This window comes from Schistocerca cancellata, chromosome 6, assembly GCF_023864275.1.
Source record: "Schistocerca cancellata isolate TAMUIC-IGC-003103 chromosome 6, iqSchCanc2.1, whole genome shotgun sequence".
In the NCBI taxonomy this organism is placed as follows: domain Eukaryota; kingdom Metazoa; phylum Arthropoda; class Insecta; order Orthoptera; family Acrididae; genus Schistocerca; species Schistocerca cancellata.
Window position 1 is genome coordinate 349,104,962 of NC_064631.1, and position 13,511 is coordinate 349,118,472.

At 40.8% G+C, this 13,511-nt stretch overlaps 1 protein-coding gene across 1 annotated transcript in view; it reads left to right on the top strand.

Moving 5' to 3' along the window:
• LOC126190715 (trafficking protein particle complex subunit 13) overlaps positions 1-13,511 on the top strand; it is a 226,094-nt gene that overhangs the window by 157,580 nt on the left and 55,003 nt on the right. Inside the window, exon 7 of the mRNA XM_049931188.1 lies at positions 9,066-9,292. Within this exon, the coding sequence (XP_049787145.1) occupies positions 9,066-9,292 (227 nt within the window). The remainder of the gene's footprint in view (positions 1-9,065; positions 9,293-13,511) is intronic.

Sequence of the window (13,511 nt, forward strand, 5' to 3'; positions counted from 1 at the left end):
TGTCACACATTGACTCATTTTACATTATCACACTACTCTCCACAGTTATTCCCATTCCCTTGTTCTATGTCCCCAACCAGCCAACTCCTCCATTCATTTTATGCCATATGCAACTCCCACTGTCTGTGCAAGGATGAGTTCACATCTCCCACATTCTTACGCCATTCACTTAATGCCTCTCCCTTTTGTCATCAGTAACCCTTCTCCCAACAACACTTCCTCCTCGCCACTTCCTTTCTCTGTTCACCCAATTTGCTCGACACAACCTCTCAATCCAGTTGAGTTGCAGTGCCGGTACACTATAGTTCTAAAAGGGAGAACATTGTCTAAAAGTTAAACAATATTTTCAAGTTTAACAATATTTTCAGTCTTTTTTTTATGTGCCTGTCAACTTGTGATGCCTCACCAGTATAGTGAGTTGTTACCTTTACTCCTTCCATGATTTAATTCCACCCAGGATTTATCATTATCAAAGTAAGAATTACAAAATTTGATTTTGTGGTGATTTGCAGTTCTGTGTTCTTTTGAAGTATATGGAAAAAGTATTGCAGTAAAAAAAAGTATCCAGCAATAAGATGTTGGTCACTGTGAGCCATCTTTCATTGAGCAATGACTTGACCTATATTTTTTTAGTTTTGTTTGCCAAGATTATAGAAAGCACTGGAAAGACTCCTCTCATCTTCAGAGAGCTGATGAATGAAATTCTTATGGTTCATCTGTTCAGCAAATTGTATTCTGTACTTGTGCTGCTGTATACATGTATTATGGAAGTTCAAAGGTTTTATCACTGAATGAGAAAACTTTGGACAGCATAATAAATTTGTTTTATTAATGCGAGTTTATATACCAGGAGAAAATATTTTACCTTTAGAAAATAATTAAGGGAGTACAAAATGAAACGACATTTTTTGAAGTAGTCCACTTACTTGGATGTATGCAGCACAGCATGTATAATGATCCTGAAAGACACCCTGGAATCTGTTTTCTCATACAGCCTTCAAGAGTGCTTCCAACTCCTTCAGAACAGTTTGTGACAATTCAAAACACTTTGCATATATCTGTGTGTTCCATAAATGATAAAGATGTATAAAAGATCTGGGCTGCATGGCTATCATGATGCACATTAATTTTTATTTTTGGCAAATTATATTGTAACTGTTATAAAGAGAGCATGTAGACTTTTGGTAAGCCATAAAACAGATAGCTTCAATTCAAGAAGTCTGGAAACAAATGACAACCTTCTTGTTTGCTTCCAAGGTCATTTTGAGGACATCGGTTGTAATCATGCTTAAAGTTGCTGAAACCCAGTAAGGTTTCTTTCACACCTCCTTCCATTTGGGAGTGAGCACACTGGGCACCCATGTATACAGTTGTCCTCCATGCAAGGACTCATGTGACATAATAAATGCACTTAAGAACAGAATATGCAACCTCTGTGCCAGTATCCAGTCTTATTTTATGTTCTATCCTTACTGTTTTGGCAGTCATATATATAATGTTATCATTCACTATAGTGACTATATATTGAACTCTAAGCATGATCTCCTTTACACTATTTGAATCACTCAAATATGATTGATTATGGCAGAACATATTCATGACATTTTGTAAGACCATGTGACTTTAAAGAAATCTTACTACTCATATTTTGTTAACTGGACATAAAAAGATGGAATGCAGTTCTCACGTCAGACAAATTCAATTTCTTTTATAATGTTAGCTCTATCACAATGGCACTATCATGCAGGTCAAACATCAGTGCTGTTCCAGAAATGATGCTCCATTACTATTATTGTTGTGTGGTTCAGGCTAGAGTATATGATACCATCACACAAAGGTTTACATGTTTCCACTTTGCCAGGTTGGATAGTGACCAGAATATGGATGCAGTCACAAAATTTTAATTTCTCATTGGAATTATGGATTAATGCTTACCACCTACAGTAATGATGCCACTGTTTGTGTACGTAATTAATGAGGCCCCTCAGTATAACTATTTCAGTGCTAAAATATAATATTTTGTGTGAAACTCACTAATGAAATGTTGCAGTATTGGTATAGTTGTCAGATTAATTATGTAAAAAATCTCCATGTACTGGTCCATATTTCCATATTTTTTAGTGGAATTATGTCATTTATGTGTTCTCATAGATGAATGAAAACATTTGTCATGCTAAGGTCTGGAAATGCAGTCTACATTTCAGAATCATCTCTTTACTTTTTGATCATGTAAAGAGAAAACCAGAAGTAGAATGAAGTGAGTTTTTGAATGTTTCATCAACTTCACCATCTATTTGCCAAATACTGTGTGCAGAAACTATATCTTCCTTTAAACACAGGTTAACACTTTTTGTGAAAGTGTTTGGAGACCCAGGGATATTTTTCATTGTGTTCTGCTGCTGTCATATGTCCAATGCCAAACTCTTCACAACCCTATTTATGTTAAAGAATTCTGTGGTTCACTCACTCTCTCTCTCTCTCTCTCTCTCTCTCTCTCTCTCTCTCTCTCTCTCTCTCTCTCTCTCCCTCCCTCCCTCCCTCCCCCTCCCCCCCACCCTCTGTCTCCCCCCTCCCACACTCCGTCTTCCCCCTCCCCCCCTCCATCACCCCCCTCCGTCTACCCCCTCCACCTCCCCCCTCCGCCTCCCCCCTCCGCCTCCCGCCGTCCGCCTCCCCCCTCCACCTCACCCCTCCGCCTCCCCCCTCCGCCTCCCCCTCTGCCGCCACCCTCCGCCGCCACCCTCCGCCTCCCCCCCTCCGCCTCCCCCCTCCGCCTCCCCCCTCCGCCTCCCCCCTCTGCCTCCCCCCTCCACCTCCCCCTCTCTGCCTCGCCCCCCCTCCGCCTCCCCCTCTCTGCCTCGCCCCCCCTCCGCCTCCCCCTCTCTGCCTCGCCCCACCCTCCGCCTCCCCCTCTCTGCCTCGCCCCCCCTCCGCCTCCCCCCTCTGCTGCGCCCCCCCTCCACCTCGTCCCCCCCTCCGCCTCGCCCCCCCCTCCGCCTCGCCCCCCCCTCCGCCTCGCCCCCCCTCCGCCTCGCCCCCCCTCCGCCTCGCCCCCCCTCCGCCTCGCCCCCCCTCCGCCTCGCCCCCCCTCCGCCTCGCCCCCCCTCCGCCTCGCCCCCCCTCCGCCTCGCCCCCCCTCCGCCTCGCCCCCCCCTCCGCCTCGCCCCCCCTCCGCCTCGCCCCCCCTCCGCCTCGCCCCCCCTCCGCCTCGCCCCGCCTCCGCCTCGCCCCGCCTCCGTCTCTCCCTCCCTTCGTCTCCCCCCCGTCTCCCTTCGTCTCCCCCCTAACAGACATCTTACTAATATAAACATGGAAAGGAGAACCACCATAAAGGAAAGGTCTATAATGAGTATGTGTTAGAAACTGGATGACAAATTTTTTAGGATTTGCAGGAAAAGTTGCGTACATAACTCACATAAATATGTTGATGATAACAAATTGCTATTTTAAAAGTTGCTAACCTTTGTAAAGCACTATATTTCTCCACCCCCACTCTACAATGTTCTAATAAATTAATATTAAACAGTAAAAACTCCAGGATGGGATATCAACAACATTAGGAATAGGGTAGATTGCTACTCTTAGTAAATATTGACCAGAGTCACAGACAGGCACAACGAATAGATTGTTACACATTATAGTTTTTGGCCAAAGCCTTCTTCAGCAAAGAAAACACACACACATAAAAAGCACATTTCAAGCACACATGGCCACTACCAATGGCAGCTCTGACCTGAATGCCGATTGAAGCTGCTGGTGGTAGTGGTCATGGGTGCTTGAGATGTGCTCACTTGTATGAATGTGGGTGTGTGTTCTTTGCTAAAAATGGCTTTGGCCAAAAGCTATAATGTGTCTTTTTGCTGTGCCTTCTGCAACTCAGTGAGTCATCTCTATGGTGAGCAGCAATCTATTCTTTTCCTAATATTGTTAAATTAATAACTAATAATAACAATTTATCAAATTTGCAGTTTTTCTGGTTAGTTGGTCATTCAGAATATGTACAAGTAAGCATGTTAATAAATTCTTCATTTGTATGGCTATATTGCCTGTAGTTGGTAAGAAGCCGAAAGCTGGTTCATAACGAACTAATAGATACTATTGTGGAACATTAATACTTTGTATTAAAGATGTCCACGTTCTTCCAAAAACCAATGAAATATTCCATAAATATTATAAAATGTATTTCATTTTTTGTGTGTTTCATTTTTTATGTATTGTATTTTATGTTTGTTTCTTTGCTCATATTGGGAAACAGTGTCTGCTTGCAGTTTTTTTTGGGTATGCTTCCTGTTGGCACTGTTGTTTTCTTCCTAATCTCAAAATGCTTTGCTAAACTATGCATTTCTTCATGTGAAACACAACACATTGTAGCACCACAAACAATAAAATTATTACGGTCGATATAACAAAACTACACTGGTGTCCAAAATTAAAGCAACAAAAAGATATTTTTGCAAGGTTGTGTTTATTTTCCTACAAAGCAGTGTAAGCCAGTGATAGTAAAAAGTAAACAATGTAAAGAATACAGAATGCAAACGACTGCAACATGCATAGCAGTAGACAAAAACATTATTCATTTTTTCCAACTTAATGAATTTGCACACACATTCCTACAACTGATTGATGTTCTCAGTACATGTGTCCACCTCTGGCAGCAATACAGGCCTGATGAGGGGGCATGCTGTAAATGATGTCATCATCATCATCATCATCATCATCATGGTGAGGCAGTAACACCCATTCTTCCTGCAGAGCTGCTCACAGTCTTAGAGAGTGATTGGTGGGTGCTGACGTGATGCAAGCTGTCTCCCTAGTGCATCCCAGACATGCACTATGGGATTCAAATCGGGAGAGTGAGCAGGCCATGTCATGCATACAAAATCTTCAGTTTCCAAGAAAACATCAGCCACTCATGCTGTATGAGGTCGAGCATTATCTGATCACTATCCAAGACAGTTTGGGTTTTTTGCACATAACTGAACTTGGTCTACTGTGAATACTGAAAGCATTTTTGTTTTAGTTTCATCTTCAAAGTCATCTGCTCTCTCAAAGAATTAGGATTCTAGTTGTGCAATCCATTAAGTGACTGGATTTGGGTGGTCACCTAGTAATAAAAGGCTGTTTTTAAGGTCTCTTATGTTGATTGGTTTGATAACTATATGTCCCCTCCTTTTGTTTTACTAGTAATGATAGAATTTGATTTAGTTCATTACTTCCTTGTGGAAGCAGATCAAGCGACCACATTTATACAGTTGCATGCCTCCAGTTAGTACCACATGTAAAAAGCAGCTTGTGCCTGCATTTTTTAGAGGTCCTGTTGTGGTATTCTCCTCTGATACCATTGTACAACTTTAACCAGTGAATGAAGTTGTCCTATACAACATACCCTGTCCACTCTAAAAATATTTTGTATGTTATGCACTCATCACTTTTCATGTTACAAATTTTGTTTAATCTCATACTGGAGATATGCCCAGACACTCTCTCTCTCTCTCTCTCTCTCTCTCTCTCTCTCTCTCTCTCTCTGTCTGTGTGTGTGTGTGTGTGTGTGTGTGTGTGTGTGTGTGTGTGTGTGTGTGTGTGTGTACACTGGGTGCATAAGTGACTTTACTGATGCCAAAAACATCCATTATTATCCTGGCTAGACATTGACAGCAGTTGGAATGTTTGGATTAGTCAAAGAGTGGGGCTTGAAGCAAGATAATTGTATTTTACTGGGAGTGCACCTCACAGACCAAATCAAAGATTCAGTTTGACATGAGCTTCTTCCTATTTCCTCTAAGCTCTTATTGAGAGGCATTAGGAGCAATGGAAGAAGCCTGCTTCAAGCTGTGACTGTGTTGGTACGTGAAGTAAGCACCTCTTGTTCAATTTGTAGTGCGCTCTCCAGGGAAGGTGGGTATCAATGGCAAAGTTCCATCTACACCACGTAGGGTTTAATTGCACTAAGATTTCTGCTTCGGGTAACACTACCAGACCCCACCAGTGAACTGTGACTTTTCATTTATGCAAGGAGCAGATCAGAAACTTCCTCACAAAGTGAATTACTGTGTACGAAATCATACTATTACTAATTTGCTAAGTACTGTATTCTTTTCTTTTGTGATGGTGAAAGTAAAGTAACCTTCACTTCATATTATTAAAAAAATGCATAATATCTACATCTGCATCTATGCCTATACTCTGCAAACCACTGTGTGAAGCACAGCCTGTGTCCAATTGTACCAGTTATTATGGTTTCTTCCCATTCCATTTAGGTCTTACACTGATACTTTTGGGTTTCCTACATCACCCTGGATTGGATGGAGTCACCTGATCTGCACCCAATACACTGTCAGCTATCTTAGTAACAGCCTCTGACGCTTAATAACACACCTGACCCGTTTTAGGGGGACCCCACAGTTTTCAACCCTGTGACACAAGTTCAGGAAGTCGCAGCCAATCTTGTCACAGGATCTGCAATGTCTCTGGTTCAGTCGTTCCATTTAACTCAGAACCAGAGGGCCATGATCAATTTTGGGGACAATGCTGCAGATTGTTAGCTTCGTTGAAAACTCCATGTGCAAGGCTGGTCATCTGGACCGTCTTTGCCAGTTGGTGGAATGACCAAGTATGACCTTGGAGCCCAGACGATGGGCCTCATTTGTTTCAGTGTACCACGATCTGCAGTTGGTTACACCATGTTCCCTCAATAGCTGCTGGAATAGCCTCTTCAACATGTTGTCATGAGGCCCCTAGGTACACCCACTGAGTGCACCTGGTGTCCTTTCCTGCTGCTTGCTGTCATTTTCCTAAGGGGTACCATCATTTGCTATATGTTTTAACTGCCAATGATTAATAGACCCCTACACCTTTGCATTTGTTTCCTCTTGACACAAAACAGAACAGGTTCCCCGAAACAGGTGAAGTGAATCCCAGTGGCTCAGTTTCACAGAAAGATGGCACCTCAGTCTCTTTGGGTAGGGGGATTGGTACAACACCATGAGTTCTCTTTGGTCCCCCCACCCAGTACATGACGCCTTGAACCACCATTGACACGCCACTCGCACTCAAGCGGATGAGTAATGACAGATCCTGTTCTTTCTGCAGAGAAGACAGGATCCACAGGAGAGGATAGTACTTGCGACACCTTTAGTAGCAGTATCACAAGTATGCAGCTCTTCTAACACACCAATTCACAGCAGCTACCAGTCATTCGACAGTAGTCAGGTATTTCCAGTTGCTTATGAATATCAACCAACTCATTCAGTATTTGAGAACAACATTGACAGTGGGGGCTGCATTTTGGCTGGTGCTTTGTATTTACAAGGCAGTGAACAGATAACTTTAAATCAAGCTGACTGATTGTCTTTTAATCTGTTGTGTTATAAAGTTGCTAATTCCCACAGTGACTTGGAGAAAATGCACAAAACGAGATTTCTATTAAGGAAACACAAAAACCTTTGGTAAAAACTACTAGCTTCCTAAAACATTTTGAGATTAATTATAGGTGTTGTAAAACTCAAAAACATAGTTAATTTACGATCCATGCCGGTAATATAAAGGGCTACTCTATAAGAGAAAACTAGATGTAGCACAGTATGTTAGTTATATAAATCTGCTACAGTAACTAAATCATGAATACCAATTTACTACCAATTGCTCATAGATTATGCAAAGGACAACACACATTTATTTGCATTGATACACAGGCTATATCAAAAAGAATCATCAGATTTTTAAAAAAAAATCATTACTATTATGTTATTTGAGATATGTGCATGAACAATGTAATTTTGGAAAGAGCAAACTCTAGAGTTTCATACGGTTCCGGCTAGGTTGCAGCAGCAAGCACCCACTTCAGTTCTAGTAAAAATGGTGTCGGGACAATAGAAAGCATTTTGTGTTCTACGTTTTGCACATTTCGGGTCAGTAATAACTGTTAAGCGTGACTTTCGTACTAGGTATGGTGTGAATCCTCCTACAGCACAGAGCAGCAGAGAGAGACGGTGGCATGAACAATTCTAAGAAACAGGTTGGTTGTGTAAAGGCAAATCGCCGGGCAATCCCCAAGTGTCTGTGCCAGACATTGAATGCATCCGCTATTGTTTCAGGAAGCGCATATCTAGATATGCTTGAGAACTTTGATTTGAACAATTTCATTTACCAAGAATAGGACACTGCCACATTGGCATCTGGAAGTGTGGGAACTTTTAAATCAAAGAAATACTGAACAATGGATTGATTGCACTGGACCAAATGATTCAGCCTTACGTTACTGGCCTCAAAGGTCACCAGACCTAACTGTAAGTGATTATTTCTTGTGGGAGTTTATAAAAAAAATCTCTCTACATGCCTCTGTTACCAACAACAATGAATGACTGAGACATTGCATAACAGTAACTGTGGAAGCTGTAACTTGAGACACTGCAGTGTGGGAACAATTTGAATACCGCATTGACATACGTCTTGCATCTCAAGAGGGGCCCATATTGAACACCCATGAAAAGGCATTAAAAAAAAAAAAACTATTTGAGCTTCCTGTTCATCAAAAAACAATTCATTGTATATGTTTACTAGTTTCAGAAATATAGACATGCCAAATAGAATGATTCTGTACAATGAAATTCAGGGGTGATGCATTCTTTGGTAGAACTGTGAACCACAAATGCCGATTTGCTCCAAAATAAATTATGTATCCAAAAATCTCATACTGGTAACTTATAGAAATATAGTTTTGTAATCATGTGAAAATTCTTAAAAAGGACATATTTCTCACATAATTGTACAATGAAATTAAAGAATGATTGTTTTGAATGAGGATAGTCCTACTGTTCTCAAAAATTTTAAAAGAGCACAATTAATTTTAAGCCTGTAATTGACAGTAACAGTAATAGCTTATTGCGACATTCACAGATGTTCAAAATTTCACGATATATTATAATACACACACTGTATACAATATATCATTAACGCACATAAGTTGTTTTCTAACCCTAAATTATCAATAATTTTGCTTAGTAAATATTACTTCTGAAAGGCCAGTTTTTAAGATTTGGACTTTTATTGTGGAAAATGATTTTCAGTGACAGCCTTAAACTCAACTCCAGCTGGAGAATCTGTTTTTGGCCAAGTGAATGTTCTTCAGCCACAAGCAAGCCGACAGTTTCTTTATTGCCTTGCTCCACAGCCATCACTGACATCAGATTTGAGACTACTTGCTGGTGCTACAAATATAGGAAAACTTGATATAGTGTGGAGATCTAACCTTGGGGAACGGGGAAGATTACAGACAAGTCAGTTGCAGAGGATGGTAAGAGTTTCTATAGTCTAATGCATTTATCTTTGATTCATTGGTATTTGTGCCTTTTTTTAATTTTCTGCCATAAAGAAACATTGTTACTTCGTTCACTACAATGATATTGGAAATTCTTTCTTGGAATACAGTAATAGAAGGAATAAACTTAACCACTCATCTTATAGTTGAGATATTAACTTTCTGTTTATTTATTTATTTATTTATTTGTGTTTATGTGGTCTCTATACAACAACCACTTTTCGGACATTATCATGACCTTAGTTTACATATATGGTGAGATACAAGGTTCTACTAATTGTAATTAGCTGTGAATTATAAATTCGTACATTGATATAAAAAGAGAGGATCAGTAATTATCAGGTTTCTCTTACAAAAACAAGCTAATGCATATAAACACTAATAGATTTACAAGGGAACATTAAAATTTAGGATCTTGTGTTGAATACAATTATTTCTCTATTAACAAGTGATTTAGCTAATTCCTTAAGTATTTACATCAGTTGTATTGGAATCAAATTGTAGTCTATTGTAAATAAAAATTGTCCCTACTATATGTGGACAGTGGTCTGCAGCCTTTTTATTACTTGTAATACTGTGAAAGTTTTCCCTTTCCTGTGTGTTGTAGTTATGTACATTACTGCTTATTACATTATGTTCTGGATTTAGTTTCACAAACATGTTTAGCTGCAGAATGTACACAGTATAGTTGGAAAGTATTTTATATTTTCTGAAAACATCTCTACAAGGCTCTTTCCTATTTACCTCAGCTACCATTTGTAATACCTTTTTGCTAGTCTAAAAATCTTGTCTATATAGACAATAGGCACATAAACAAAACAGAAAATGTACACACACACACACACACACACACACACACACACACACACACACACACACACACACACACACACACACCTATATTCTCTTTGCCACCTACATTGTCTAGGTGTTCCAACTTGACTAGTGCTTTTCCACCCTCTATCACCATCTGATGCTCTTGCGTAAAACTTTTTCCTAAAGCCCCTTAGTCTCCAATCATCTGATTGAGCTGTGCTCTTTCTCAGAAGAACCTGATGGCTTGATACCATGTTAAACATTCCTGAATTCTGTACCTGTACCTCACTATGACTACTGCCTATCAACAGTACTTCAGTCTTCCTGATCTCCATCATTGTTCATAAGTTCTTAATCACTTTAGGCATCTGCTCAAAATTTCGTACTGATACAATACCACAAAGTTCTGAGTGAATAATGGAAGGAGAGACCCACTCATTTTGTAGACAAGGCATTGAGTGACTTGAATAGTGCACAAACAAGACTGAAATAGTTGCTAAGTTTTTGTTCAATCTCATTTCTTGGTGATAACAGTCTAACAGAAACACACACACGCATATACATCACTACTATGTTGTAGTCTGACTGGTGTGAGCAGTTCTTAGGTGAAGTGGGACTCAGTTTGGTTCAAATGGCTCTGAGCACTATGGGACTTAACTGCTAAGGTCATCAGTCAAATATGGCACTGGCAAACCCACCATCATGCAGGCGAAATTTGAATGTAGCTCACAGTGAGTTAAGCAGGTAAGTTGGGGAGGGGATGAGGGATTGGGATGGAGAGTGTTGTGTGGGCCACATATATCTCTTCTTCTCCCACCACTCCACACTAACTAGCTGCAAAGAAGCACCCCCTTCATCCCTTTATTACCCAATATCACCCCAAATGGAACATTTAACCAGATCCTATGTGAGGGTTTCAGTTACCATTAACTGTGCCTTGAAATGAAGAAAATTCTCCCTAAAATCCTTCCCACCTGACTGAAATACCCATCCAATCTACAAACTATCATGAGCTATCTTTGTGTTACACCTGTCTCCAACCTCTTGCCACCTGGGTCACATGCAGTGGAAAATCCACATACAAGATGTGTCCTATGCATCTTCCCACTATCATCTATTCCAGTCCTGTCACAGGCTGTCCTCATCAGAGGCTGGGGAACATGTTACAGCCATCAATCTATCAATGTTGTACACCAACTGTGCTGCAGCTCCTTGACAGCCTTTCATGTGGACTTCATTATAGACAAACAACCCATCCAATTGAGTGCCACTGCCGAACTGTGACCATGAACGAAATTAACCACCCAAAGCATGCCACTGGCAACATATTCTACTTCAGTGACTACGTGACAGACCATACCATCCTTATCACTGACCCCCACTCCCTTCCCAAATACTAAGGTTCTCTGTATTATGTAAATGGTAATTGTTATTACAACAAATCCTTTAATCCTGCAATTTTCCATCTCTGCTAGACTCTGTCCCACATCTACCTCCACTGGTTCACATTCCTCCCACTTTACTCCACTAATTTATGCCGACACTGTACCTTCTGCAGTTTCCCTCATCTTCTGTCTTCCCCCCTTTACCCCCCCCCCTCCCCCACCTCTCCCCCCTACTACCCGTCTCAATCACTGAGCCCTCCACATCATTGTGTAACATACACTTCTTCCCCTGTCTGTGCCAGGGTGGGTTCATTGGCACTTCATTAGTTTCTTTGTTCCTGTACTACCTCTCTTGCAGACCTCATCCTCCCTTACCTCCAGTCATTTCTCTTCATCCTCTCTTCGTTCTGCTCTCACATGCTCTCCTCATCCGAGTTGAGCTGCTGTGCTAGGTTAATGCACAATTCTGTTTGGAGATGCCTTTCAACTCAACTGCTACTGGTTGACTTTTTGTTTTAATTTTTTAAATCTTTTTATATATATATTTTTTTTATTATTTGAACAGTAAACTGCAAATACGTATTCTTTCTGCCTGCCTTGTTATCAGTAGTTGTCATCCCCCAATTCTCTAAATTGTATTCTTGTGCAGTTCTTTCTCAGTTCCTTCCACTTATATCCAAGGCCTCAAATCTTCCCTTTCCTGTCCCCTGTTAGCTTTCTCCAAATGCCTGACCTGCAGTACATTGACAGAGCCTCATTGGTTTTTCCATTGCATTCTCCTCTATCTAGCCCCCACCCCTAGTCCCACCACAGTTGAACAATTTACCACAGATATACAAAACAATCACTGTTTAATCCCCTGCAAAAATTCTAACATTTAACAATGGAAAATCCAGGATGGAATGTAAAAATATTATGAAAAGGATAGCTGCTGCTCACCTTATAGTGGAGATGCTTTTGAGTTGCAGATAAACACAACAAAAAGACTGTCACAAAGTAAGCTTTCAGCCAACAAGACATTTGTTGAAAACACACACACACACACACACACACACACACGCACACACACACACACACACACACACAGAGACTTGTCGTGTGTGTGTGGGTGTGTGTGTGTGTGTGTGTGGGTGGGTGGTTCAGTTTTCAACAAAAGCATTGTTGGCTGAAGCTCACTTTCCGACAGCCTTTTGTTGTGCCTATCTGCAACTCAGCATCTCCATTATACGGTGAGTAGCAACTATCCTTCTCACAGTACTCTCATATTTACTCTGCTGCGTGAAGAATCCTGTAACTGCCTGCTGAACATCTTTGACAGGGGTCATTGACACTGCGAGACCTTTTATAAGGGACTTAATATTGGTAATTGCGTGAGGAGAGATCATGACTTTAGGGCAGGTGCTCGAATGTCTTCCACTTGAGTTGGCATGACTTTTGTGTTACAACATTTGTGATATTTGGTGTCTTGTGTAAAACTGCAGCCAGCACGGAACTTGGCACACCGTGTTTTTGACGGTCTGCCCCATACGTAATTATTATTCTCCAATTGATGTCTGCCGGGGTTTGTCCTTTGGCACCAGGAAAAGAGTAATAGTACATTTTGTAAATAGTGTCACCATAGTTCACATTCTCACATTTGCAATAATATGCCCACACAGTAGTTCCGCTATGTTGCACATATGCTGCAACGAAGTCTTCAAATCAAAACTTTTTGATCTTCCCATATAAACGCCTCAGGGAACATGCCATCGAAAAAGAGTTATATAACGCCTTGAACTACAGTAAAAAGTTGTCTTGTAGGGATGTTACAGGTATTCTCAAAGAGGAAGTGAAAGGCGAGTAGGCGCAAGAATGTGTCATTAATGTGTAAAGTATAATAAAATGGGTAGATGGTGAACTTGTAAAATCAAATGCCTTTATTATTACATTCGTAGCACAACACTCAGAGAGCATATCAAGGCAGGTTTTATTTACTTAAATGTGAGGCATGATAT